Source organism: Gracilinanus agilis, chromosome 6 (genome assembly GCF_016433145.1).
Source record: "Gracilinanus agilis isolate LMUSP501 chromosome 6, AgileGrace, whole genome shotgun sequence".
Classification (NCBI taxonomy): Eukaryota; Metazoa; Chordata; class Mammalia; order Didelphimorphia; family Didelphidae; genus Gracilinanus; species Gracilinanus agilis.
The window spans coordinates 17,004,559-17,028,889 of NC_058135.1; the positions used below are offsets into that span (position 1 = coordinate 17,004,559).

At 39.2% G+C, this 24,331-nt stretch overlaps 1 protein-coding gene across 1 annotated transcript; it reads left to right on the forward strand.

Annotated features, from left to right (window-relative positions):
* Positions 1-4,235: 4,235 nt before the first annotated feature.
* MSR1 (macrophage scavenger receptor 1) lies at positions 4,236-24,331 on the forward strand. Its single transcript, XM_044680292.1, has 8 exons — positions 4,236-4,347; positions 5,137-5,250; positions 8,171-8,595; positions 13,686-13,872; positions 17,005-17,085; positions 20,884-20,973; positions 22,520-22,573; positions 23,895-24,331. Coding segments are annotated over exons 1-8 (1,065 nt in total). The 3' UTR covers positions 23,897-24,331.

The window sequence follows — 24,331 nt, forward strand, 5'->3', positions numbered from 1 at the left end:
TTTGTTAAGTCTGGATGATCTATGAGTATCTCTTTTCATTCTAATCCTAAACCTCAGCTGCCATATTGGCTTGAGTCAGATCTGTTCTCCATAAATTTTTAACTCTTTAGGGACATCTGAGTTTGTTTACAGGCCAGTAAAGACTTGACAGGAAATAGGGAAGCAACAAAATGTGCTCCCTGAGAAAATTTGGTTTTCAGCATACTGCCTGTGGAGTGCCTTGATGTTTCTTCATGAAGGAGGAGAAGAGCATAAAGCTAATCTAGAGGAAGCAAGGATTCTGTTTGGTCTGAGGCTGTAGCTAGAGGCAGGGAAAGCTCTCTGCATTTGAAGCTTTGAAAACAGTCTTGATTCCCTGTTCTTCTATTGACAATTTGTATGACTCTGCAAGCCTTTTCCTCAGGATGGGCTTTATTTCCTATGTCTTAGTACTGAAAGTGTTGGATTTGTCATCTCAAGTCCTCAGTTCCCAGATCCCAGATTTGAAATCTCTGAAAACAGAGATTGGCATTGACTTTTTTTCAGACTAAACTTTTTAGGTTAAAAAATTTGTAAATGAGAGTTGATCCAGAAGGTGGGGAGGCCTGGCCAGAAGATTTATATTAGTTATTTCTGTCCTACAACCTCATGAGAGATCTAGTAAACCTTCTGTTTCTCTTTACCAAAAAAAGGATCTGAAAGCAATGTTTCTAAGAGAAATAACAGATTCTTTTGAATTCATCAACAATACAGGAAGTGAAAGTAATTCACAAAAATTGAACAAATGGGAACTTCATGGCCACTTATGAAAATAAGGAATGACAGGAAATTGGCCAGAGTCAAGCTGACTGTCTTCCTGCCAAATCAAAGCTGAAGAGGCTCCAGTATGGTAGATGAAGAATTGACATTTTGATTTGGGAACTGGCTTTGGACTTTAGTTACCAGAGCTGACTATTTACGCTGTCAAACGTTCCAAAAGTGCTAATTTCCTAATTTCAGAGACATAAGAAATGGTTAGAAGATCCTGGTGATACTTAAAATTTAGCCATTGAAAGGGTTTAACCATTTTCCATGCAAAATGTGATCTACTGGAAGTATCACTTCGCTTGGAATTAGAACATCTGGGCTGGAATTCTGCCTCTGCCACTTACAAGCTTTGTTGGTACCGATCCTCTAAGGGCCTCAGTTTTGTCTTTGGTAAAACAATAGAGCTGGGTACAAGGATCTACAAGGTTTTTGCCCAGTCCCCACATTTGAGCATGTGGGACTAAAAATGTTCTATTTTAATGGATAATGGAGTGATTTGTGGTCTGTCAAAATGATTACAACATATTGCCTACAATGATTTTGGGGCAAGAAGGGCAGCAGTAGGGCAAAGATAGTAGAAGGAAGTGGGGAAGTGAGAGTGGGGATGGTGAAATAGGCACTCCAAATCTTGCTATAGATCTACTAACTATTAGAAGATGTAGAGAATACTATATGTAGCTCAAATTAAAAGGGAAATATTTCACTATGGGGGGATCCTTTGCATCAAGTTTTTCTCATAAAAGTCACCTGTGTAAGATATATAAAGAACAAATTCAAATTTAGAAAACTAAGAGTTGTTCTCCAATTGACAAGTTAGTCAAAAAATTTGAAAAAGCAATTTTCAGAGAAAGAAATGTAAGCTATCAATAGAAAATAAAGATATTCCAAATCACTGAAAACAAGAGAAATTTGAAGTAAAACTTTGAAGTTCCAACTCACTTTCATCAGATTGGCAAGGCTGACAAAAAGAGAAAATGGCAAATGTTGGCCGGGTCATGGGGAAACAGGCATATCAATGAGTTCCCTGTTGGTGGAGCTGAGAATGGAAGCAACTTTGAACTGTGTCCAAATGTCTCTACCCTAATCTTTTTTTTCTTCCTGTGTGACACTCACCTAGACCTAACCTATTCTTACTGTTTGACTCAGTAATGACATGACTAGGCTTAGGTGTCCAGAGAATTCAAAGAAAGAGGAAAACAACCCTTATGCATACACTATATATAGAAGGTTTTTTTTCAATTGCTTTTTGTTTGTTTCTTAGTAGGAAAGATTGGACTTTAAGAGAGAGCCCAATAGCTAAATCAATTAGAGTATGTAAATGTAATTGAAGAGCCAGAAGAAATCATAAGAGAGATGGCTTCAGAGATACCTAGGAAGATTTGTATGGACTATTACAGAGTGAGGTGAGCAGAACCAGGAGAACAATTTATAGAATGACAGTATCAAAAAACCAAACAATATTGAAAGACACATAGATTCTAGTTTGCTATTATTATTTATAATAAATATTTGAATGTTAATTGTTATTTTTTTACCTTATTATGCATCATGAAGAGGGGTACAGCCATCCTCACTTTAGAAATTTTCAGGAACTTCCCATTGCCTACTCAACATACTTGATCCTGCCATTCAAGGCCCTCTGATGTCTGCTGTCAACCTACTCATGAAGTCTTATAATGTACAACTCCCCATCAGGTCATTCATATTCTAAGCCCAAGGAAGTACTTTCCATATGAGATTGGGGAGGCCTAATCAGGTAGTCTCCTATCTGAAAAAGTTCTGTGTTTTTATTGGTCTGGAATATGACAGCCTGAAGTGAATGGTATCTTGGGTGGCATTAGGAAGGGCATAGCTTCTTGAGATTGAGATGTGAGAGAGTCTGTGCATTCCAGCTTTTCTACATTTTGCCTGGAGTTCTAGGTTCAGTCCTAGATTCCATAGTTTTAAGAAACTTGAGATGAGGGCATCTAGATCCTTGAGACAGGGTAGAGGATGATAACTATCTTTATGTATTTGTAGGATGTCATGTGGAGGAGAGATTAAACTTGTTCTGTTAAGCCTAAGCGGGTATAACCATGAGCAAAGGTCAGAATCTGCAAAGAGATCAGTTGAGTCTTATGTCAGGAAAGACAAACAGACAAACAAACAAACCCTCCAAATTTTCAACAATTGGAGCAACCAAGGGGAATGGATTTCTGTGAAATGTGAGAGGTTCCCCCTCATTGACCATCTCTAAATAGACGATGAACTAGCCCTCATAGGAAACATAATAGTACACATTCTTTCTGCATATGTATGGGACTTGGTGGCCTCTGAGGGTACTTTAATCTCTCAGACTCTGGAATTCTCTCACTCCCATTCTTGTCTTTCACTCTACCTTTTCTGAGCCTTTGGGCACATTGTCCCTCTTTATCTCAAAAAGTGACTTTCCCACCCCACACTGATCACTATAGTGAAGTTTCTTTTTCCTTCAAATATCCAGAAGCATTTTCTTTGGATTTCTCCATTGTTCTTCTGACTAGCTTGTTTCTATTAATCATTTTTTGCCTCTCACTCCCTGTCAATGAATTGTAAATGTCACAAGGACATCATTGTTACTCTTCTTTCCTTGTAACTCAGTCAGGTACTTCATGAATGTTTGCTAAATGAAAGAAGGAAGGAATGCATTTGGTTCCTAATCCAAAGAGTTATTTTCCATTCTATTGTTGGTTTAAGTCAATGGTTTAAGATTCAAATAGAAACTGGGGCCACTAAACCATATATAAGGATTCCTGCAAGTTACATATTGACTTAGAAAACTACAACTTAATATTATCTATGTTTTACTTTAATTTTATTTTTTGTTAAGTATTTTCCAATTATATTTCCATCTGGTTCAGGCTATATTGGTCAGTGTTGCTAGCCATGTTCTGTCTAAGATGCCTGTTTGACACCTTTGGTTTAAATGCTCTTACTATATATTATTATTATAGTATCTTTTTGTTATTAACATAAAAATGATCACAAATCCCTTTATTGTAGCAAATAAAGGTAATTAAGCAACAAATGGAGACACTGGCCATGTCTGAAAATAGAGGTGCCTCCTATCAGCCTGTTCCCCAAGAAAAGGGTGAAAATTTTGTCTTCTCACAAGTGTGAGACAAGTATACTTCTCCCCACTCCCACTGACGGTTTTATAAACCCATAAGGACATGACCTTACTATATTTTTTTAATGTAGAAAATAAAACTGCCTTTTACCATAAAAATAACAGTTGGCGAGAAGAATGAATATGCTTAATTCCAGCACATTAATTTTGAGATTTTACAACCCATTAAAACTGAATCATAATTATAAATCATAATTTAGCATTTTATGCCAAAATAACTCAAAGGTAGCTTGCTCTATAAACATTTTGCTCTTGTGCTACATATGGAAATACACTTTTCACTTTTTTTTTTTTGGCAGTCATGGAAAAGTGGAATAGACTTTTCAATCATAAGGAGGAGAACTGTACTCAGGATGGCTGCTCTGACTCAGTAAGATTTGATGCCAAGACCATGACAGCAAAGCTTCCAGAAAGTGAGTCATTGAATGAAACGGAAGCGTTCAGCATGCCCCTTTCTGTGATTTCCATGGCATGAGCTTATGAGCTTCAGGCTCGTCATCTGTGCCCCTTATACAAGAAGTGCATGAACCCTGTGTTCTGTAACAGGCCATCATAGGTTTCAACAACCAAAGCATTCGTGAGGCTACATTTCTGGCACTGAAGAAGACTGTTAGAAAATGTTTACCAGGCAGCTATCTTTAAAAAAATCCAATCAACATACTTATTTTCTTAAATCCTTACCTTCTCTCTTAAAACAAATACCAAGCTTTGGTTCCAAGGCAGAAGAGTGGTGAGGCTAGACAAGTGGGGTGGTCTTGGTAAGTACCAAGACACAGATAGGATGTATCTGAAGCCAGATTTGAAACCAAGGACCTTCCATCTCTAGACCTGGCTCTCTATTCACTGAGCCACCTAGCTGCTTGATGAGCCCAAGTTTGATTATACTGGTCCTGAAATGATGAACACATTGCTTATGCTGGGCTGAGCCTTCCTGTAGTCCTCCATCCTAGGAAGCCTTCAATAGGGAAGTAGGGGTGAGTTAACTGCTAATTCTGAAGGGCAGACAATGAAATCCTGCATTAGGACTAGCTGATGTCTGAGATAACTTCTGCCTGGTGACATTTGAATATAGAGTGGTCTTTTATTTAAGGAATATACTTGGAGATAATGACATGAAATTATTTTTAATATCTAATTTCAGTAACAGTTAAGTATGCTCTTTTGGGACCATATAATGAATGTTTTATATTATTTTAAAATAGATTCTCCCAATGTCTTTGGTTTACAAGAAAAACTGAAGTCACATAAAATTGCACTGCTTGGGCTTTACATCCTGATGTTTGGGGTTCTAATCCCAGTCACTGGATTTATTACAGGTAAAGTATTCACAAGAGATATGATTTGGCAAAATGTACTCTAGGAAAGCAAAGCCAAAATAGTTTCTCAAGCTTTGCTACCACTGTCTCTCTGTTTCTTAGACATTCTTTAACATAAGTGTATTTCATGTGTGCATGTATACCTATATATGTATCTATGCATATGTATATGTGTGTGTTTATGCAAAGCCCTTGGCCATCATGGTAGTTGTGGGTCTTCAGTTGTTTCTAGCTACCTCTAGTCAAGATGGCTGCAGTACTTGGCTATATGCCTTTTACTTCTTTTAAATGTACAAATAAGAGAGACAAAGGAAAAGTGGAAGTATAGATGATATCCCATTATCCTAATATGTGATTTCTGCATCCTTGGAAAAACCAACAAACAAAAGATTCCACTAGAACCCTGGAGACAGAAACAACTTGGTTGGTCTCTCTATTATTTCTCTGTCCATATCTCCCTCTGTGTCTTTGTTTCTCTCTATTCTGTCTCTCTATCTCCGTCTGACTATTTCTGTTTCTCTATCTGTAGGTCTCTGTCAGTCTGTCTATTGGTCTTTCCTCTTTTCCTCTCTCTCCTTATTTCCGCCCCTTCTCCTTTTCCTCTCTTCTTCCCTCTTTCCTCTGCCTCCTATATTTCAGAATAGCACTCTGGCATCTAAGTCATATAGAACTGACCTTGGGTAGTGGCCAACGATGTAGAAAGAAGAAGAGATAGTAAAGAGATTTTTATAGAGGTAGAATCAGTAGGATTTGTGAAGGATTTAGTTACAGGGCACAAAATATAGAAATGGAAAGTGAAGAGCCCTGAATCAATGTGACAAATCTGAATGACTATGAGAACCATGGGCCCCAAAAGCTTCAATAGCCTAGACCCTTATGTGAAATTAAGATGGAATTTGGGCATGATGAATGCAAGACTCAAATTTGATGTTTGTTTCTTTGCTTTTCTTTAATCACATTTACAAATCCAGTAGGAAAGAAGCATGGCAAAATAGGAATTAGTCTTAAAATGTTTGGGGTTAAGTATTAATCACTATGCATTTATTTTCTCTATATACTATACTTATAATTATCAGGGGGTGATGGTGAGCAAGACAGGATAAGTGGTCAATCCTTCCCAAGTCAAAGGATTTGTCTGAATGTGGCCAAGGAACTTCATCTTCCATCCATCTATCCATTCACCCATCCATCCATTGACAAACATTTAGTGCTTTCTATGGTCTAGGTATTTTTGTGGCTGAAGCTTAACTAGTAACTTGGTCCCCTTCCCTTTAGAGAGTAGCAGCTTCCTTTTCAATATTTATTTGTCTCCAAAATGACTGTCCTTCAGTGCTCCTACACCTTTTGTCAGATGTGTGGTTTTACTGTTGATGTCATTTTGGATTGGAATTTTTTATTGTAAAATAGATATCTAGGTCTCAAATTTTATCCAGCTTGTAAAAGTCCAGTATTAGTGGCCCTACATTTCCCTAATGGCTCCATCTCTCAGGTCTAGCCCTTTTCATCTGAACCAAATACCTCTTTTTAAAATAGAGAATGCTCTTTCTCCCATTCATGAGTAATACATCAACTATGACAAACAGTTTGAGTTTATGAAGGCCAACATTTGTGTCATTTATTAAAACTTTCAAAAGAACAATATTCATTTAGAACAAAAGCTAGTACCACCTGAGCCAGGGGGAAGCAGTAAGTCTAAAGTGTGTAATTCAGTTGGAGACATTCTGTTTTTTCCTGGGAGGGAGAGAGAAGAGAAGAGAGGGAGGGGAAAAGGGGAAGGGGAAGGAAAAGGGAAAAAGAAGAAAGAGAGGGAGAGAAAGGGAGGAGAGAAAAGGAGAGGGAGAAGAGGTAGCAAGGGAAGGAAAGGAAGAAAAAGAGAGGGGAGACAGGAGGAAAGAGACACAGAGGAAGAGACAGAAGATGAGAGAGACAGAGAGATAGAGAAAAGGAGTGGAGGGAGACAGAGGAAGACAGAGGAAGACAGAGAGAGAGAGGGAGAAAGAGATGGGAAGAGGAAGAAAGAGTGTCAGAGAGGCAGAGAGAAATGGAGAAACAGTCAAAGAGGGGAAAACATAAAGAGAAAACTTATAGAGAGAAAGAGGAAGGGGAAGGGGAGGAACAAAGAGAGGAGAATGATAAAGAAATAGACAAGAAGAGAGAGTGATGGGAATAAAGGGGAGAGGAGGGAAGAAGAGAGAAAGTGAACAGAGAGAGAGAGAGATTAAGAAAAAAAGACAAAGACAGACTGAGATAGAGAGTGAGGAAGAGAGAGGTAGAGAAAGGATGTGAAGAGAGATGGAGGAGGAAGAGACATAAACAGAATGAGAAACAAAGGAGAAAGGAAGAGAGAGACAGAAGAAAGGAGGAAGAGAAAAGAGAAAGGGGGAGGGAGAGAGGAAGAGGCAAACAGTCAGAGAGAGACAGTGTGTGTGTGTGTGTGTGTGTGTGTGTGTGTGTGTGTGTGTGTGTGTGTGTGTGTGTTTAAGAATCTGTGATGGCTCTGCATTCATTTTTCTTGTGTACAAAGGCTTCCTCCTTCTTTCTACTTGCCTGGTTTCCTGTTCTTCTAGTCACAAATATCTTTACCAAAAGTTGAGGAAGGAGCTAAACTTGGGGAATCTGAGTATCTGTTCATTCAGTGGATCAGTCTTTCTGCCTCTCTTTAGGGTTGGCCAAAGACAGATGATATATTTATATATTAACATGGTGTATCTTCCCTTTTAGAATATGAGTTCTTTTGGTTCAAAGACTATTCTCTTTTTATATTTATATCTCAAATATTTGGCACAATTCTCAGAATGTTGTGAGTACTAAAATAAATGTTGTTAATTGATTGATTCTAACCATTTACAATTCAGTGATCATAAAAGACTTCTTCTAGTGAAATGATCAATGTTCCTTATTACTTTCTTTGACTCCACAGCTCAGGCCCTGAGATGGGGTATGCAGAACTGCATAAACAGCCCCATCTGTGAAAATGGAGCCTATCAGAATTCTACTTCAGAATTCCTAAGGAAAGAAAAGGACCAAGAAGATAAGGAGGGATTAAAGAAAATGATGCCTGATCACAATTACACCTTAGAAAAGGAGATAGAAAAGGTCTCTGATTTAGAAGCCAACCTCCTGCACTCACAGGTTTTCTGGAACCTCAGCATGAGAACTGAGCAGAAGTTTGAAGATCTTCTCCTGCAGGTTACCTCCATCATGTCTACCATCCACAGTCAAAGCGAAATGATCAACACTGTCAACAACTCTTTAGCCATCCTGAATGCTACATTACTTGAAATTCAGCTTGATAGAGAGAACTGGAAAGGTGTCTATCAAGACAACATCCACAAACAGCAGGAGGTAAGTGTTGGTGCATAAAAAAGCCACATTGAGTAATGATAGCCTACTTGATGATGGGGTTTGGGTATCCAGAATCAGACCAGGCTAGATGTAAAGCCCACAAATCACTAACTCAAAAACCCCCTTCCTCCATTTCAGGTCAACTCATTCAGCCAGTTACTTTGATGCTCAGTAGACTTGCTCAGAGACTTTGTCTTTGAAGGCAATGGAGAAAAAAATAATATGCCAACAGAGTAGACCAGTGGTTCCCAGCCTTTTTTTGGCCTACTGCCCCCTTTCCAGAAAAAATATTACTTAATGCCCCCTGTCACATACTATCACCGCCCCCAAATGTACCTGTGGCTATCACTGCCTCCCTGGATCGCTGCAGCACCCACCAGGGGGCGGTGGTGCCCACTTTGGGAATCACTGGAGTAGACTATCATCCACTAGAATTTGGATTATCTAGATCAGTCACTTTTCTGCATCTTTAAGGAATAATATTGCAAGTGATTCTGTCATTGGAATCCTACAAATAATGTATTGTAATGGCTTAGAAGCAATCCTCAGTTTTTCAATAATGTGCTGACAGTAAAGAAGTTCTATGAAGCCTTGCCAAGCTGGAAATGCTTTGGGGAGATGCCTAATAATAGATGAACTATATCTTGCTCAGGAGCCAGTCTTGCTAAGGTCAGGATATGGAACTCATTCCAACCTTGATCACGGGCAGGGGAATGGATGCTTCCAGTCTCAGCTATGCTCTACAACCCTCAGCTAAGTTAAAGGAGCTAACAGTCTGGTTCAGCAGTGGAAGGAATGCTCAGCCTTAAAAATCATGTTGTTGAAAGACAGAAATAGTAATTCATATATAGATAACCCTTAGTTGAATAGATGTATTGTGTATTAAAAGTATATTATGTTATACTATTGTCTACTATATACCAATGCTACCCTCTGTCCCTAAAGTCTTCCTCCAAGATCTCATCATGGTGGGATTGTGATTCTGGATTCTCAAAAATTGTGCCAACAGCATGGCATGGGCTGCTAAGCTGGAAAGACTTCAAATGGTCGCTATGATGGGTTAGTATGCCCATCACCTGAGAGATAGCCTAATTAAGCATTAAGAGGAATATCACCAATAGCTGCTCACCAGAGCATGCATTCTTTAAAACAAGATCATCCAAAGACCATCTATTAAGGCTCAGAGAGGAGTCTCCTTTGGCACAAGAATCTATTACTTATGCTTTTTATTCACCATGTTTGTGAGTAATTGGGATCTGTTTAGTGTTTAATAGTAATGGATGTTGTTTTGACAAAAGGTTTTTCTGGTCATCTACGATGATAGCTTTCCTAATATTGAACCAGTCCAGCACTCCTGATTCCAGGTCTAGTGGTCTATCTACTGCACCACCCAGCTGTTCCTCCTAAACACTATGTTCAACTTAAAAAAGAACAATGATAAAAATTAGCATGGCCATAAGAAAGTGACCAAGATGATAAGAACACTGGAGACTATGCCATTTAAGAATTGGCTGAAAAAATAATGCATCTAGGACAAGAAAGAAAGCAGTTGATTAGGAATGGAGGAATAGGGCAAAAAGGCTGAAATACATGAAAATATGTATAGCAGCATTTTTTTTGTGGTAGCAAAGAACCAGAAGCAAAGTAGATGTGCATCGATTGGGAAATGGCTAAAGTGACTGTGGTGCATGAAAGTAATGTAATACTTGCAGAGAAGCATGGAAAGAGAAACATGAATTGATACAAAGTCAAGAAAACACTATACCCAATAGTACAACAATATAAGAAAGAATAGTCATCATAAAACAATCTAAATGGAATGTTGCAAAATTACAAAAATCAAGCTTAGTCTTAAGAAAGAGACACAGGAAGATATCTCTCCCAATACCTTGGCAGAAGTGAGGGAGGGGCAAAACAGTCCACATGTGTGGAACATTGCAAATAATGTCAGATTTTCCCAATATGTTGATTATTTCTCTTGAACTTGCTTTTTTCTTCCTTGTTATGAAGTTTTTCTTGACACCAACCCTGATGTGGCCTCTTTATGATTTCACCCACTGTTCTTGATCCCTGAATTAGTCAGCTGGTCAATAAATAAGCATTTATTAAATGCTTTGTGCTAGGTACTGTGATAAGTGCTGGAGAGATCCAAAAAGGGCAAAAGATGAGTTCCTGCCATTAAGGAACGCACAATCTCATGATGATGAGATATTTTATCAAATGCTTTTGTAAAATCAAAACTAAATCTACAGCATCTACTCCATCTTCCATGTTATTAAACTGTTGAAAAATGGAAAAGAGGTGAATCTGAAATAACTGGTTCTTGTGAAAAACCTACTGGCTTTTTGTAATAGCCACTTCACTTTCTAGCTGTTCACTAAGCTTCTCTTTAACAGTCTGTTCAAGAATTTTCCAAAGAATGAAATAAAATTCCCTGATCTATACTTTTTGGCCACTGTTCTCTTTTTGGAAAATTAGTAGCACATGAGACTTCATATTTTGCAACTCCCTTCCTAGTTTCCACCATCTTTCAAATTCACTGCTGTTCTTTCAGGACCTGAGGTATTCAAGGGTATATGAATTCATCAAATGTAGCTAAGGACTCTCATCATACCTCCTTTCTTATCATGGACATCAACTGCTTGTTTTTTTTTAAATTTTTATTTTGAATATTTTCCCATAGTTACATGCTTCATGTTCTTTCCCTCTCCCCCAAATTCCCCTAACCCCCCTTAGCCGACACACAGACCTAATTTTATATTATTGATAGTTGGACTAGAGTTATCGTTTAGTGTCTACATCCCCAATAATATCCCCATCAGCCCATGTGTTCAAGCAATTGTTTTTCTTCTGTGTTTCTCCTCCCACAGTTCTTCCTCTGAACGTGGCTAGTTTTCTGTCTCATAAGTCCCTCAGCCTTGCTCTGGATTCTTGCATTGCTGCTATTAGAGAAGTCTGTTATGTTCAATTATACCACAGTGTATCAGTTTCTGTGTACAATGTTCTCCTAGATCTGCTCCTTTCTCTTTGCATCAACTCCTGGAGGTCATTCCAGTTCACATGGAATTCCTCCAGTTCTTTATTCCTTTGAGCACAGTAGTATTCCATCACCAACAGATACCACAATTTGTTTAGCCATTCCCCAATTGAAGGACATTCTCTCACTTTCCAATTTTTTGCCACCACAAAGAGCGCGGCTATAAATATTTTTGTGCAAGTCTTTTTCCTTATTTTCTCTTTGGGGTATAAACCAAGCAGTGCTATGGCTGGATCAAAAGGCAGAGAGTCTTTTAAAGCCCTTTGGGCATAGTTCCAAATTGCCATCCAGAATGGTTGGGTCAGTCCACAACTCCACCAGCAATGCATTAATGTCCCAATATTGCCACATCCCCTCCAACATTCATTACTATCCTCTTCTTTCATTTTAGCCTATCTGCTAGGTATGAGGTGGTACCTCAGAGTTGTTTTAATTTGCATTTCTCTAATTATTAGAGATTTAGAACACTTTCTCATGTGCTTATTGATACTTTTGATTTCTTTATCTGAAAATTGCTTATTCATGTCCCTTGCTGATTGGGGGATGGCTTGTTTTTTTTTGTACAATTGATTTAGCTCCTTGTATATTTGAGTAATTAGACCTTTGTCTGAGTTTTTGCACCAACTGCTTGTTAGTCATTTTTGTTCTGACATTTCTCATGTGAGGGTTATTCTTTTTGGAAAAGAAAATAGAATCAAAAATTTATATTATATTATAGAGCTGAGCAGCTCTACTTTTTCTCTCTCAGGAGTTAAATGGATTACTTGAGTGTTTTATGTTTATATATTTGTTCACTGGTATATATAAGTCCTTTGGGTCTTGTGTATTTTGTTTAATAAATGGAATAAAGACGGTTCCATATCTTAAAAAATATGGACATCACTCAGTTGTTGTCAGTTATTGTTACCTCATCCATGCCTTGCAAAGGTCCTAGTCATTCTTGAGTCCCCTTTTCTGTCTTCTTTGTGGTCCATAGTGTTCTTAAAGAATGTTCTGCCACAAGAGGTGATGAGTTCCTCTTCATTGGATGTCTACAAGCAGACTCTCTTTCTATTTCTAAAAAGGGATATAGAGGAAATTCCTATTTTGGTAGTACTTTGACAAGAGCTCTTCCAGGATCCCTTCGAGTTCTGTGATTCTCTGTCAGCAGATGGAGTACCTGCTCTGATATTATCAACAATTACTCCACCTGATGAAAGTGTTTATAGAAAAGCCAGAGAGAAAGAGAGAGGAAGATTCAAAATATTTTCAATCTCCTTTTTCAAAGTGACATTGTGATGTTCTTGTACTATTTTCCTTCATCTCTCATTATCTTCTTTGTCCTTTCCTTTCCTCAGTATAAATTAATGAATTAATGAGGAAAATCTGTTAAGCACTAACTACATACAAGTGCTAAGTGGTAGGCAGAGAAACATGAAAGCAAGACAGACCTTGGTTTCAAGAACTCGGGTTATACTAGGGGGAGACAACAAAAATAATAAGTTTCCACTACAAGCCAAGACCGCTAAAGGGTGTGGTAGATAGAGTGCTAACCTTGACAAGAAACCCTGCATCCAAATTTCAACTGAATAATACTTTCAGCCTCAGTTTCTTCATCTGCAAAATGGTGATAATAATAACACCTACCTCCTAGGGATATTACAAGAATGAAATGAGATAATATATGGAAAAGAGCACTTTAAATACTGGTGATGATGATAATGAAGGTGAAGTGAGATGAAAAGACCTAGTAGTCTTAGGGCACAAAGCACATGCTTTTTATCGTCTCTAGTATCATTTCCTTTAATAAAATCATAGTTTTTAAGCCTTTGCTTGTGTAAAGGAAGTGTTGTAATCAGCACTTAGCACAGAGCCTGGTGCATAGTAGGTATTTAATGAATGCTTATTGACTGACTGGCTGGTAGAATATGGAATAACTAGAAAGTGTATAAGTGATGTATGAATAGTTATCCTTCTATAGTAGAGAGTTGAAAGAAAAAAATCCTCAGTAAGCAAAATGTTCATTTATTCATCTGATAAAATAATTTTGCTGATGTTCTGTGATATTTTATAGGATATCGAGAGGCTGGAGCAGCATGTGTTCAATGTGTCAGCAGAAATTATGACCTTGAAGGAACAGCAGGTCCATCTAAACCAAGAAATAAAAGAAGAAATGAAACTTTTGACTAACATTACAAATGACCTTAGACTAAAGGACTGGGAGCATTCGATGACATTGAGAAATCTAACATTAATCCAAGGTAATATCAAGTTGTTTCACTTCCTTAGCAGATATTGTCTTGAAAGTCTCTGGAGATGGCTGAGTTTGGGGTCACTTATAGCCTAAGAAAGGGATATCTAATTGAAAAGGGATCATTTGCCAAAGGGCTGGAATGGAGTCATCTAAATCCTTGGGATAGAAGAAACTATCTCTTAAAAGGGAACTGGATCTGTGAGTGGTTCTGGTCAGTACTTACCAAAGTTCAAATCTAAATAGGGCAGAAATTTGACAAATCCTAGATAAATACCGTCTCTGCTGTCATATTAGGCAAGATCCAACAGATCTCGGTGGCTAAAAGGTAGGATGAAATCTTATACAGTGGATTAGGGATAAATGGAATGTTTGACACAGGTTCAAAAAGTCGTCTTCACATTCAGGTAACAGAATGTTATGGCTAGATAACAGTTCCTCTGAAAAAGTTCTGAGGCAAGGGGGAGGGTGAGATGACAGATCCATAGTACTACATGGTGACCAGACAAACAACAGAACCTTAGTCTGCACCAATAGATTAGGTGTCCAGAAGGGAGAAGGTGGTGTTTGCCTGTATCTCCATCCTACTTAGATCATCAATAGAAATTTTGAAGGGCCTTATGTGAAGAAAGATGCCCTAAATTCAGAGGAGAGTGGCCAGCAAAGGGATGAGTTGGATGACTTAATTACACTGGAGACATTCAACATAGAGAATACTTAAGGATGTCACAATAGCTATCTTCAAGTTATTTGATGTGCTATATTGAAGAAAAGGTATCAGCCTTGTTTTGTTTGGCCTCAGAACAAAGAAATAGTAGTCATGAGGGGCAGCGACACTGGACCAGCACTGATAAAGCTAGGTGATGTCTCAGGCTTGTTTCAACTTTGAGATTCTCCAATTGAATTTCAGCATTAGAAAGAAGTGCAAGAGAATATCTAGAAAAGAGAAGCATGCTTTCTCTCCAGTCCATAAATAATAGCTTGGTGAATAAGGGGAGGAGTTAAGCAAGAGGGAATAGAAACAATTGGCAGAATTTGATTGAGAGATTATACTATTTGGTGAGAGAGATTAACAGACAGACATAGAGACAGAGACAGATAAGAGATATAGTGACACAAAGAGATAGAGAAAAAAAGAGACAGACAGTGATGGAGACACGGAAAGAAGACAGACAGATTGACAGAGACCAAGAGACACCAATACAGAGTTATTTAATGGTAATTTTCAGGTGAAATGCTTAGCTCAAAAACAAATGTACAAACCAAGCATAATTTTGGAGCCCATCAAGCCCCTCATTCATTAAAGGAAGTTTCTAGCTCATCATGCTTTAAAAGTTCTAAAACAAATGATTCCCATTTCAAGAACATTACATTCTTAATGGTAATCTCCAAACCTAAGGCCTACCATTTCTCCAGACAATAGGATGCTATAAAAATAAGACACTAGGAGATCTTTCTGGGTGAAGATCTGGCTTTATTGCGGCAAAGAGATCACATGGCCAGAGCTCTGCAGGTTTCTTCCCAGTTCAAAACCTCAGACCTTGACCATTGACAATAACGAGTTTTTAAAGGCATAAAGAGGAACTTACAGCATTGGAGTGAAGACTTACAGGATCACTCTTGACATGACTTCTAGGTCATGGACAGGTCAGAAGGCTTTTGCTCTGGTCAACCTCCTTGAGCCTTCTAAAGGCTCTTGGCCTCTAAGGCTCCAGTCCTCTAAGAGCTCCTGTCCTCTATGGCCTTTTGGTGGCCTTCTGGTTCTTGTAGTCTCTTACATGAATGAGTTTGATATAAAGTCCATTATAAGATAGATTCACACACTTAAGATTAACATGGTAACTCATAATTAGTATGGTAATGCACACACTTAAAATTGCTCTAACAATACACACATTTGAAATTCCAACCCAGGTATTGTCCTAGGACTCCTTTCTTAATCGGGTTATATACACAGACTTTTGCCTGGTACTAAAAGTCTGACTATAAATCACATTGTTATGTTTTATAGTTCTAAAAATCATTCTCCAAGCATTGATCATACTATTAGTTATTGATTTTCTAGTTTCAGTGCAATGGGTTACCCATCGATACATATCTTGGGCTCAGTGAGTCCTGCCACATAAAAAGCAAAGAAGACCCAGGAGAACTCTATGGTCCCCATCCTCCTCCCAGCCAAGAAGTGTTGAGTAGAAGCAGGAGCCAGGAAGCAGACCCAGAGAATTCTTACTTCTTTGGTCACCAGATGGAGGAGGAGAGTAGGAACAAAGCTAATATGCTGAGGCTCTCCTGTCACATGGGAAGAAAGAGGCCAAGTTGTCTGGGTGTTCCAGTGACTACTAATAGCTACTAATAATCATGAGCTTCTTGTTAAGATATAGTCTTGCTCCTAAGCAATATCATTGCTCTTAAATTCAGGGTCTTCCCTCTTTTCTGAGTAAGTGCCAGTATGTTAGGGCTCTTCTCCCTTCAGAATAGAAAATTGCTTTTTGAATACATTGGTTTGGGGAGAACCATTCATTCCTAAGAATTATCGTACTGACTGAAGCTGAAGGAGAAAAAGGAGAATTATTTTAACTTCTTTCTTCCTCTTATTCCAAACAGCCAGATATCACCCAGAGCTAGTTGTTACTTATGGTATTTACCAGAGTTGCTGAGTAGACAGGCTCATCACAATAGCAATGAGGGAGCAAACATTTATTTAGCATCTGCTGTGTGCCAGGCACTGTTACAAATATGACCTTCTTTGATCTTCAGGACAACCCTGTGATGGAGGTGGTATTATTATCCCCATTTTACAATTGAAGAACCTGAGGCACACAAGTAGTAAAGTGACTTGCTCAAGGTGCCACAGATTAGAAGTGTCTGAGGCTGGATTCAGACTCAGGTTTTCCTGACTTAAACCAATCTTCTCTCCGTGACGCCCCTATCTGTTTCACTCTTTCATTCATTGTGTGAGATACAGGGAGAAGTTGGGATTTGGAAAGGTTCTGACACATATCAAGAGGGAGAAATTCATCTTAGTTGGGGAAGGTCATTGATTATCATGAACTTCCCTGAGGCCACCTTTCCCTGAGCACTTTTGCTGTGCGTGTGTTTGATCAACAATCATGAGTGGTAATTATCATCCCTTTCTTTCAAGGACCTCCTGGACCAAAAGGTGAAAAAGGAGACAGTGGTCCCAAAGGAGAAGCAGGTATACCTGGCATCACTGGCCCAAGAGGTATGTGAATGCAGATTGAGTGTGACTTGACATGGTCTGGATTCTCTACTCAGTGAAACAGAGAATCTGTAACCTTACTGAGAACATTGTCCAATGATCACGGTTATACCTGCATCCTCCAAGAAGGATGAAGATACCCTAGAATAAGCTGTGTTTAAGGGATTTCTGCCCTGGGGACAAAAAAGGAAAAGGAGAAAGCTCCCTGCCTCAAGGAGCTCAATTGAAGTACACACATGAAGGAGAGTTCAGTTTGGAGAGGCCAGGTAGTACTTGGGTTATAGTAGAGAAAGGAGCAGGGAAGGGAAGAAAAGAAGCATTTATTAAGTTCCTATTGTATATGTCAGGTACTGTGCTGGTTGTACATATATTATCTCGGATAGTAAGATCCAAAGGACACTAAAAAGTCATGATGGGACATAGGAGTCTGCTTCAAGCTGAGAGTAGGTATCTGATACTTGTTAGGAACATTGAATGGCTCTGTGGTTTTTCCCAATATCCTCATCTTTGTGTCCAGTGTGGTTCTGGGTCCATTGGTTGGACAACCACTGGCAGACTAGGCTAGGGGAGAGGTCACTCATGGGATAAACCCAGCATCTTCTTGAAATCATGGGTGATAGGATCTAGGTCTGAAAAAACTCATATTGTAGTTCAGTTGTTACAAGTCATATCATGACCTTTTCTTGGATTTTCTTGGCAAAGCTACTGGTTTTCCATTTCCTTTCCCAGCTCATTTAACAAGATAGGAAACTGAGGCAAACAAAATTAAGTGACTTGCCCAAGGTCACTAGTAGGTATCTGAGGTCAGATTTGAATTCAGGATGATATCTTCCTGACTTCAGCGCTGGTGTTCTATCCATTGTGCCACCTTGCCCTAAAAGGAGATCAAATCAAGCCCTTGAATTTTATAAAAGAGGTAACTGAGGTTCAGAGAGCTGAAATGATTTTTCCAAGGTCACAGAGCAAAAATGAGATTCAAATACAATTTTGACCCCAGATTTATTGTTATTTCAGTTGAACTTATCTGGTGTGGTTTTGGAGAACAGTTGGCAAAGCTTTTATGTGTGTGTGTGTGTGTGTGTGTGTATGCATGCAAATCCCTGGGTTAGCTATTGGAGACACAAAGATAGTATTAATAATACAGATACTGCCCTCAATGAACTTACATTCAAATGGAACCATAAAAAACTATGAGGACAAAGTTTTCTGGGGTATCAAAAGCTCCTGGCCAAAGTTTCAGAACTCTCTTCATATGTTCCTTTCCCATTAATAATAATAATTAATAATTATAAAATAAAATTTATAAAATTATAAAAATTATAAAATAAAATAATAATAAAAATAATTAATAATGGTATTATATACCACAGTCCATTCACCCATTTTTAAATTGATGGATATCCCTTGAATTTCTAGTTCTTTGCTACAATAAAAAGAGCTGTTACAAATATTTTAGAACATTTACTTTATTTTCCTTTTTTCTTGATCATCTTAAGAAATAAATCTAGTAGGGATGTTGCTGAATCAAAAGGTAAATATAATTCCAGATAACTCTCCAAAATGGTTGGGTCAATTCCACCAACAATGTATTAGTGCCTAATTTTTCCATTTGCTATTTTGTTCTTTTATCATTTTAGCCAATCTGATAAGTATGACATATCTCAGGGTTGTTTTGATGTGAATTTCTTTAATCAATAATGTTTTAGCGTGAATTTTCATATACATGTATGTATTTTTTATTTCTTTATCCAAAAACTGTTTGTTCATATCTTTTGACCATTTATCAATTGGGGAATGGTTCACACTCATATATTTGACAAAATTCTCTATATATTTTAGATATTAGACCTCTATTTGAGAAACTAGTCACAAAAATTTTCCTTAACAATGCTTTTTTTTCTAATCTTGCCTCCATTAGTTTTATATATATATATATATATATATATGTGTGTGTGTGTGTGTGTGTGTATAAAACTCTTCAAATAAATGTATTTGAATTTATCCATTTTATATTTCACAATGTATCTCTAGTTCATCCATAAATTCCTCTACTATCCATAAATCTGATAGGTAATCTTTTCCCTGTTCTTATTTTTTTATATTTCCCTAGGTTTTGTATCTATTTTGATCCTTTCTTAGTAAATATATGAGTATAAGACATTGACCTCTATTTAGTTTCTGCCAAACTGCCTTCTAGTTTTCCCAATAATTTTTACCAAAAAGTGAATTTTACTCCCAAAACTTGAAATCTCCCTTTGTCCAAAATAAGGTTATTATAATCTTTTATGACTGTTTGTTGCATGTCTATTCTGCTTCATTGATATACTTTCCTATATCTTAGCCAGTACTAGATCATTTTGATAGCTACTGCTTTATAATATATGTTGAAATCTCATAATGCAAGACTTCCTTCCTTAACATTTATTTTCATTTTTTCCTTTGATATTTTTGGCCATCTATTTTGCAAATGAATTTTATTATTATTTTTTCTAGTTCAGTAAAATAATTTTTTGGTAATTTAATTGGGATGGCAGAGAACCATGATGGTGAGCCTAAGGCATGGGTGCCAAAGATGGCATGCAGAGACTTTTCTGTGGGCACATGTGCAGTCACCCACCAGAGTTAAATTACTAGAAAAGCAGAGGGACTTGGGCAGAGCTAGTCTCTTCCCTCTTGCCACTGTGACTCCCTAGTTCTCTATTCAGCAGCCCAATGGAAGTGCTTACTCCCTTCCCTGAACAAAGCACCTTGACTGCTCCCTCCCTTTCTCTCACTCAGTCCCTGGGTGAAAGGAGGGGCATGGCATGGCATCTGGTGTCTAAAAGATTCACCATCACTAGCATAGAATAAGTAGATTAGGTAGGATTGTAATTTTAATTACATTGGTTCTGAAATGTTTTCATATTGTTGTTGATATCTTACTTTTCTTATTTTCAGAACTGTCTGTTCAAATCCTTTAACATTTTTTTTGTATTGAGAATGGTTCTTGTTCTTGTATATTTTTAGTTTTTTATATGTCATGGATATGAAGCCTTTCTCAGAAAAAAATGCTGAAAGATTTTTCCCCAGTTAATTTTTCTTTCTAATTTTAACTGCATTGATTTGTTTGTGCAAAAATTTCAGTTTTATGCAATCAAAATTGTTTTATCTGATATTCTCTCTATCCTTTATTTGGATTGTTAAAAATCTCTTCCTAACTGATCATTGGATTGACCCCATGAGACTGCATCAGAAAAAAATATTTTTTTAAAATGAAAAGCATGAATTTGGCTCTTGCCTAACCTTCCTAGCATTCTGCTTAAAAAGTCAATAAATGGGGCTAAATGTTTAGAAATTTCATTAGGGAACTAGCTTACTGAAAAAAATATTATCCCGAAAATTCTGGCTATTAACTCTGCATTCTACTGATCCCCAAGACAGTCTCTTCCATTTCAGGACATCTTTTAAAGGGTAGAAAGTTTTTCCTTATATTGGACAGAAATTTCCCCTTCTGAGCCATTTGAGTCTAAGTAGTCAAAGGTTCACTTTACTAAGTGAAACGCTGTTCTCTCAGGAGTAATGTCCATCAAGTCTGGAAAGAAATTTGGGGCTGAGTTTTATGCATTTGATTTCTTTCCACTTGTACTCATAGTTATCGTGAGCCAGTCAACCCTTATGTCTGTCTGACATGTTAGGCAAGGAAATGTTCTGTTCTTTCTTCCTCAGGTCCACAGGTTGGTGAAAGACCAGGGCGTGCTTTGGCCTTTGCAGGACAAATGACTGACCTTGGGTTTTTTTTTTCTTCTTCCCTGGATACCTCAGGTCTGCCAGGTCTAAAAGGTGACATGGGAATGATGGGCCCCCAGGGGCCCAGAGGAAATCCTGGACCCCAGGGCTTTGGCGGAAGACCAGGTACCATGATCATGTAGTTACTGCAATGAAACATATAAAATGATGTATTGTGGAAGTGAGAGTGGGAAGAAAGAGCATGAGGGAAGGGAAGGATAGAAACAAAGGGTGTGTTGATTTTGGCATGAACCAGTTTTGGGTGGGGATTAGTCAGTCATTCCTGGTGAGGATTCTAGAGTACTTACAAGTCTATAAGGGTTTTCTTTACCATAGCCCTCTGAGAGACAGAGCAGAGGTGGGGAGAGGATGAGCATTACTGACCCCATTTTCTAGATGAGGAAACTGAGGCTGCAAATGGAAAAATGGTTCGACTGAGTTCACAGTCTTTTTTTTCCCATTTGGGTTATGTGACTCGCCCAGGGTCAAACAACTTGGATGTATCTGAGGATAAATTTGAACCCAAGACCTCCTGTTTCCAGGTCCATCTTTCTATCCACTGAGCCACCCATTTGCCCCTCCAGAGCCTAGTATTAATGAAGCCTGAGATCACCTTTACTTTGGGGGCCTCTCTCTCACTCCTTTTGAAATACGAGGAGCTGGCAGCCTAGTAAACCCCCTATATAATTGACTCTCTAACCTGGTCTTCCACATCCTGTATTTATAAAATTGAAGAAAACAACAACAACAACAACAACAACAACAACAACAACAACAACAACAACAACAACAACAACAACAACTAAGGGGCTTTCCCCTCATCTCTATAAGTTCTGTCTTCTTCACTGTGAGGTCCTTTTTGAACCTTAATTATATATCAGTGACTTCTGTCTCTCTCCCAGGCGAGGTCAGTAGAGATCAGAGCTAGCATTGCTATCATCCCTAAGATCTACCTAGCAGTGTCCCCATCCCCTCCTTTGTCCTTCATCCTGAAAAGGCATGGCTGTGATCATTATCCCTATTTAGAACTGAGGAAACTGAGGTAAACAGAAGTCAAGGGATTTGCCTGGGATTACAAAGCTAATAAGCACCTGAGGATCAGATCTGAACTCGGGTCTTCTTGTCTCCAGGCCAAGTCTCTATCTACTTCTTTGCCTAGCAGGCTAGGCTCAAAATAATAGCAGACATTTATAGAGAACCGTTAAGGTTTACAAAGTTTTTTTGCAAACGGGATCACAGCAACTCTGTGAGATCAATATCACAGGCATTATTATTCCCTTTTTAAAAACAGAGAAACTGAGACTGAAGGAGTTAAGTAACTTTTGCAGAGTCACACAGCTACCTCCAAATGCCATGCTGCCTCCCTAATATTAATCATGTCTAGGGGTACATGTCTGAGTAGCAGAAGGCAAAGTGAAGCTTTGGGATCTGGGTCAAAATCTGCAGCCAAGAGCTAAGACACAAGAGGAGGAAGGATGGCCACATTGGAGAGAGGAGTGGTATCAGAAGCCTGTTTTGGCTCCTCAGTTGTCCCCTACACCCTATGGGGTTCTGAGGTGAGGGTCTGCCCTCGATTGTGCCCTTCTATGGTACTGTAAGCCCCTTCCCACTTGTATAGCCCAATTCCCACCCCTACTACCATTCCTCTAAAGCAAATATGAATTTTTTAAAGGTATTCCTGGATTGAAAGGACAAAAAGGTGCAAAAGGGGACCGAGGACGGTACTGTAAGTATCTGTAGGGTCTGTTTCTGTCTTGGGTTGGTTCACTGCAGTCATCTCTGACATTGGCAATCTAGGCAGATTCTCCCCTAAGCTCCATCACCGAACCTCAGCACTTCTCCCAAGGCAGTTGGTGTGCCTTAAGCTAAAATGGGGCGATTGGAATAAATCCAAGGCATGGCTTAGCATGAACCGGATTGATTCTAATTGTTTGCTTGCATTTTATTTTAAAATTTGGTTCCTAGAAATGTTCTCCCCAAGTTCTTTATAGGAGGGTGGAGCAACATAGGCTTGAGGGAAAATCAGTTCTTTCCTGGTCCCTGAGGGGAGCGTGAGCTCCTCCGTGGGCCTCTGGTGCCTCAGACCTCCCACCCTTCAGCTCCCAGCTTCCAGGGAATACCCAGAAAGCAGGACATTCCCAGACTGAAAGAGGAAAGAGGAAGCTTTTCCAGCCTTTCTCAGATCAGGAGTCTTGATTCACGGGAGGAATATTTCATTCAGGCTCAGAAGAAGATGCCAACCAGGTGTGGTCTTTGGACACAATTCCTGTGGATTGTGTCCCAGTGTATTGCACACAGTAGGCATTCATTAAAGACTTGTTGACTGACTTACTGGGGTCTTCTGCCCCAGGAATTCCTGCGGATATAAGGAAAGGTTGGATAAAAAAGGAAACAATGACTGACATCCAGCTGTAATAATAATAATAATAATAATAATAACAGCTCACATTTAGATAATGCCTACTATGTGGCAGGCATGTATGGCTAAGTGCTTTGTAATTATTATCTCAACTGATCCTTACAACAATGCTAGGAAGTAGATCCCGTGATTATCCTCATTTTACAGATGAAAAAACCAATGCAGTTAAGTGATTTGCCCAGGGTCCCACAGCTGATAAGTGTCAGAGGCCACATTAGAACTCAGGTCTTCCTGGCTCCAGGCCCAGTGCGCTATCCACTGTAGTACACAGCTCTCGATGAAACATGACAATTGTGACCCGACCATCCTACTTTAGAAGTAGAAGGGGCCATCACCGCCTGAGAAAGGGGCATGTGGTCCAGACCACTTCCCTCACAGCTAAGGAGACCCATGGCCAGCCAGAGAGGTTCAGTCTCCGGCCGAAGTCCCGCAGGATGGAATTCTAAGCCTCGCTCCTCCCCACATACCCATCAGGCTTCCTGGGCGCCCTGAATGATGGCCCCTGGAAGGGTGAGGGAGGAAAGGGCTTGAGTTGGCAACATCTGATGCCTCAGAATCAGCTTTCCAGTTTTACTTTGGAGCCTGGAGGCACATGACACGTTCTACAAGGTCTATTTTTTCCTACCAGGAGGCCAGGCCTTGACAGCTGCCACCCACCTCTCCCGTATAAGGATACACCAGATCCACATGGCTTTGTCCCAGATTCAGCCTTGTGCCTACGTGCCGTTGGCCTGGCGGGACCCCTGGCTTGCAGCTAGCTCCGCTCTACCTCACCCGATGCTTGGCCCTGGCCGCCTCTCACCGCGTAGACCCCCTGGCCGGGCCTTGGCCCATTCAATTACCGATCCCCAGCATCGCCCTCCCCTGCCCCTCCTTGGCAGCTCTAACCACTGGCCTTCCCATCCGACCGCTACTCCTGGGACAGCCCCTACACACTCCCCTGGCGCTGCCCTCCGCTATTCTGGGGTGCCGGTAACTGCTGCTAACCTCTTACCCCGATTTGGAAAGCTCTATCCACTGTTGTAGCAACGCGCTTGGAAAACAACAATAAAAAATCTGATGTCA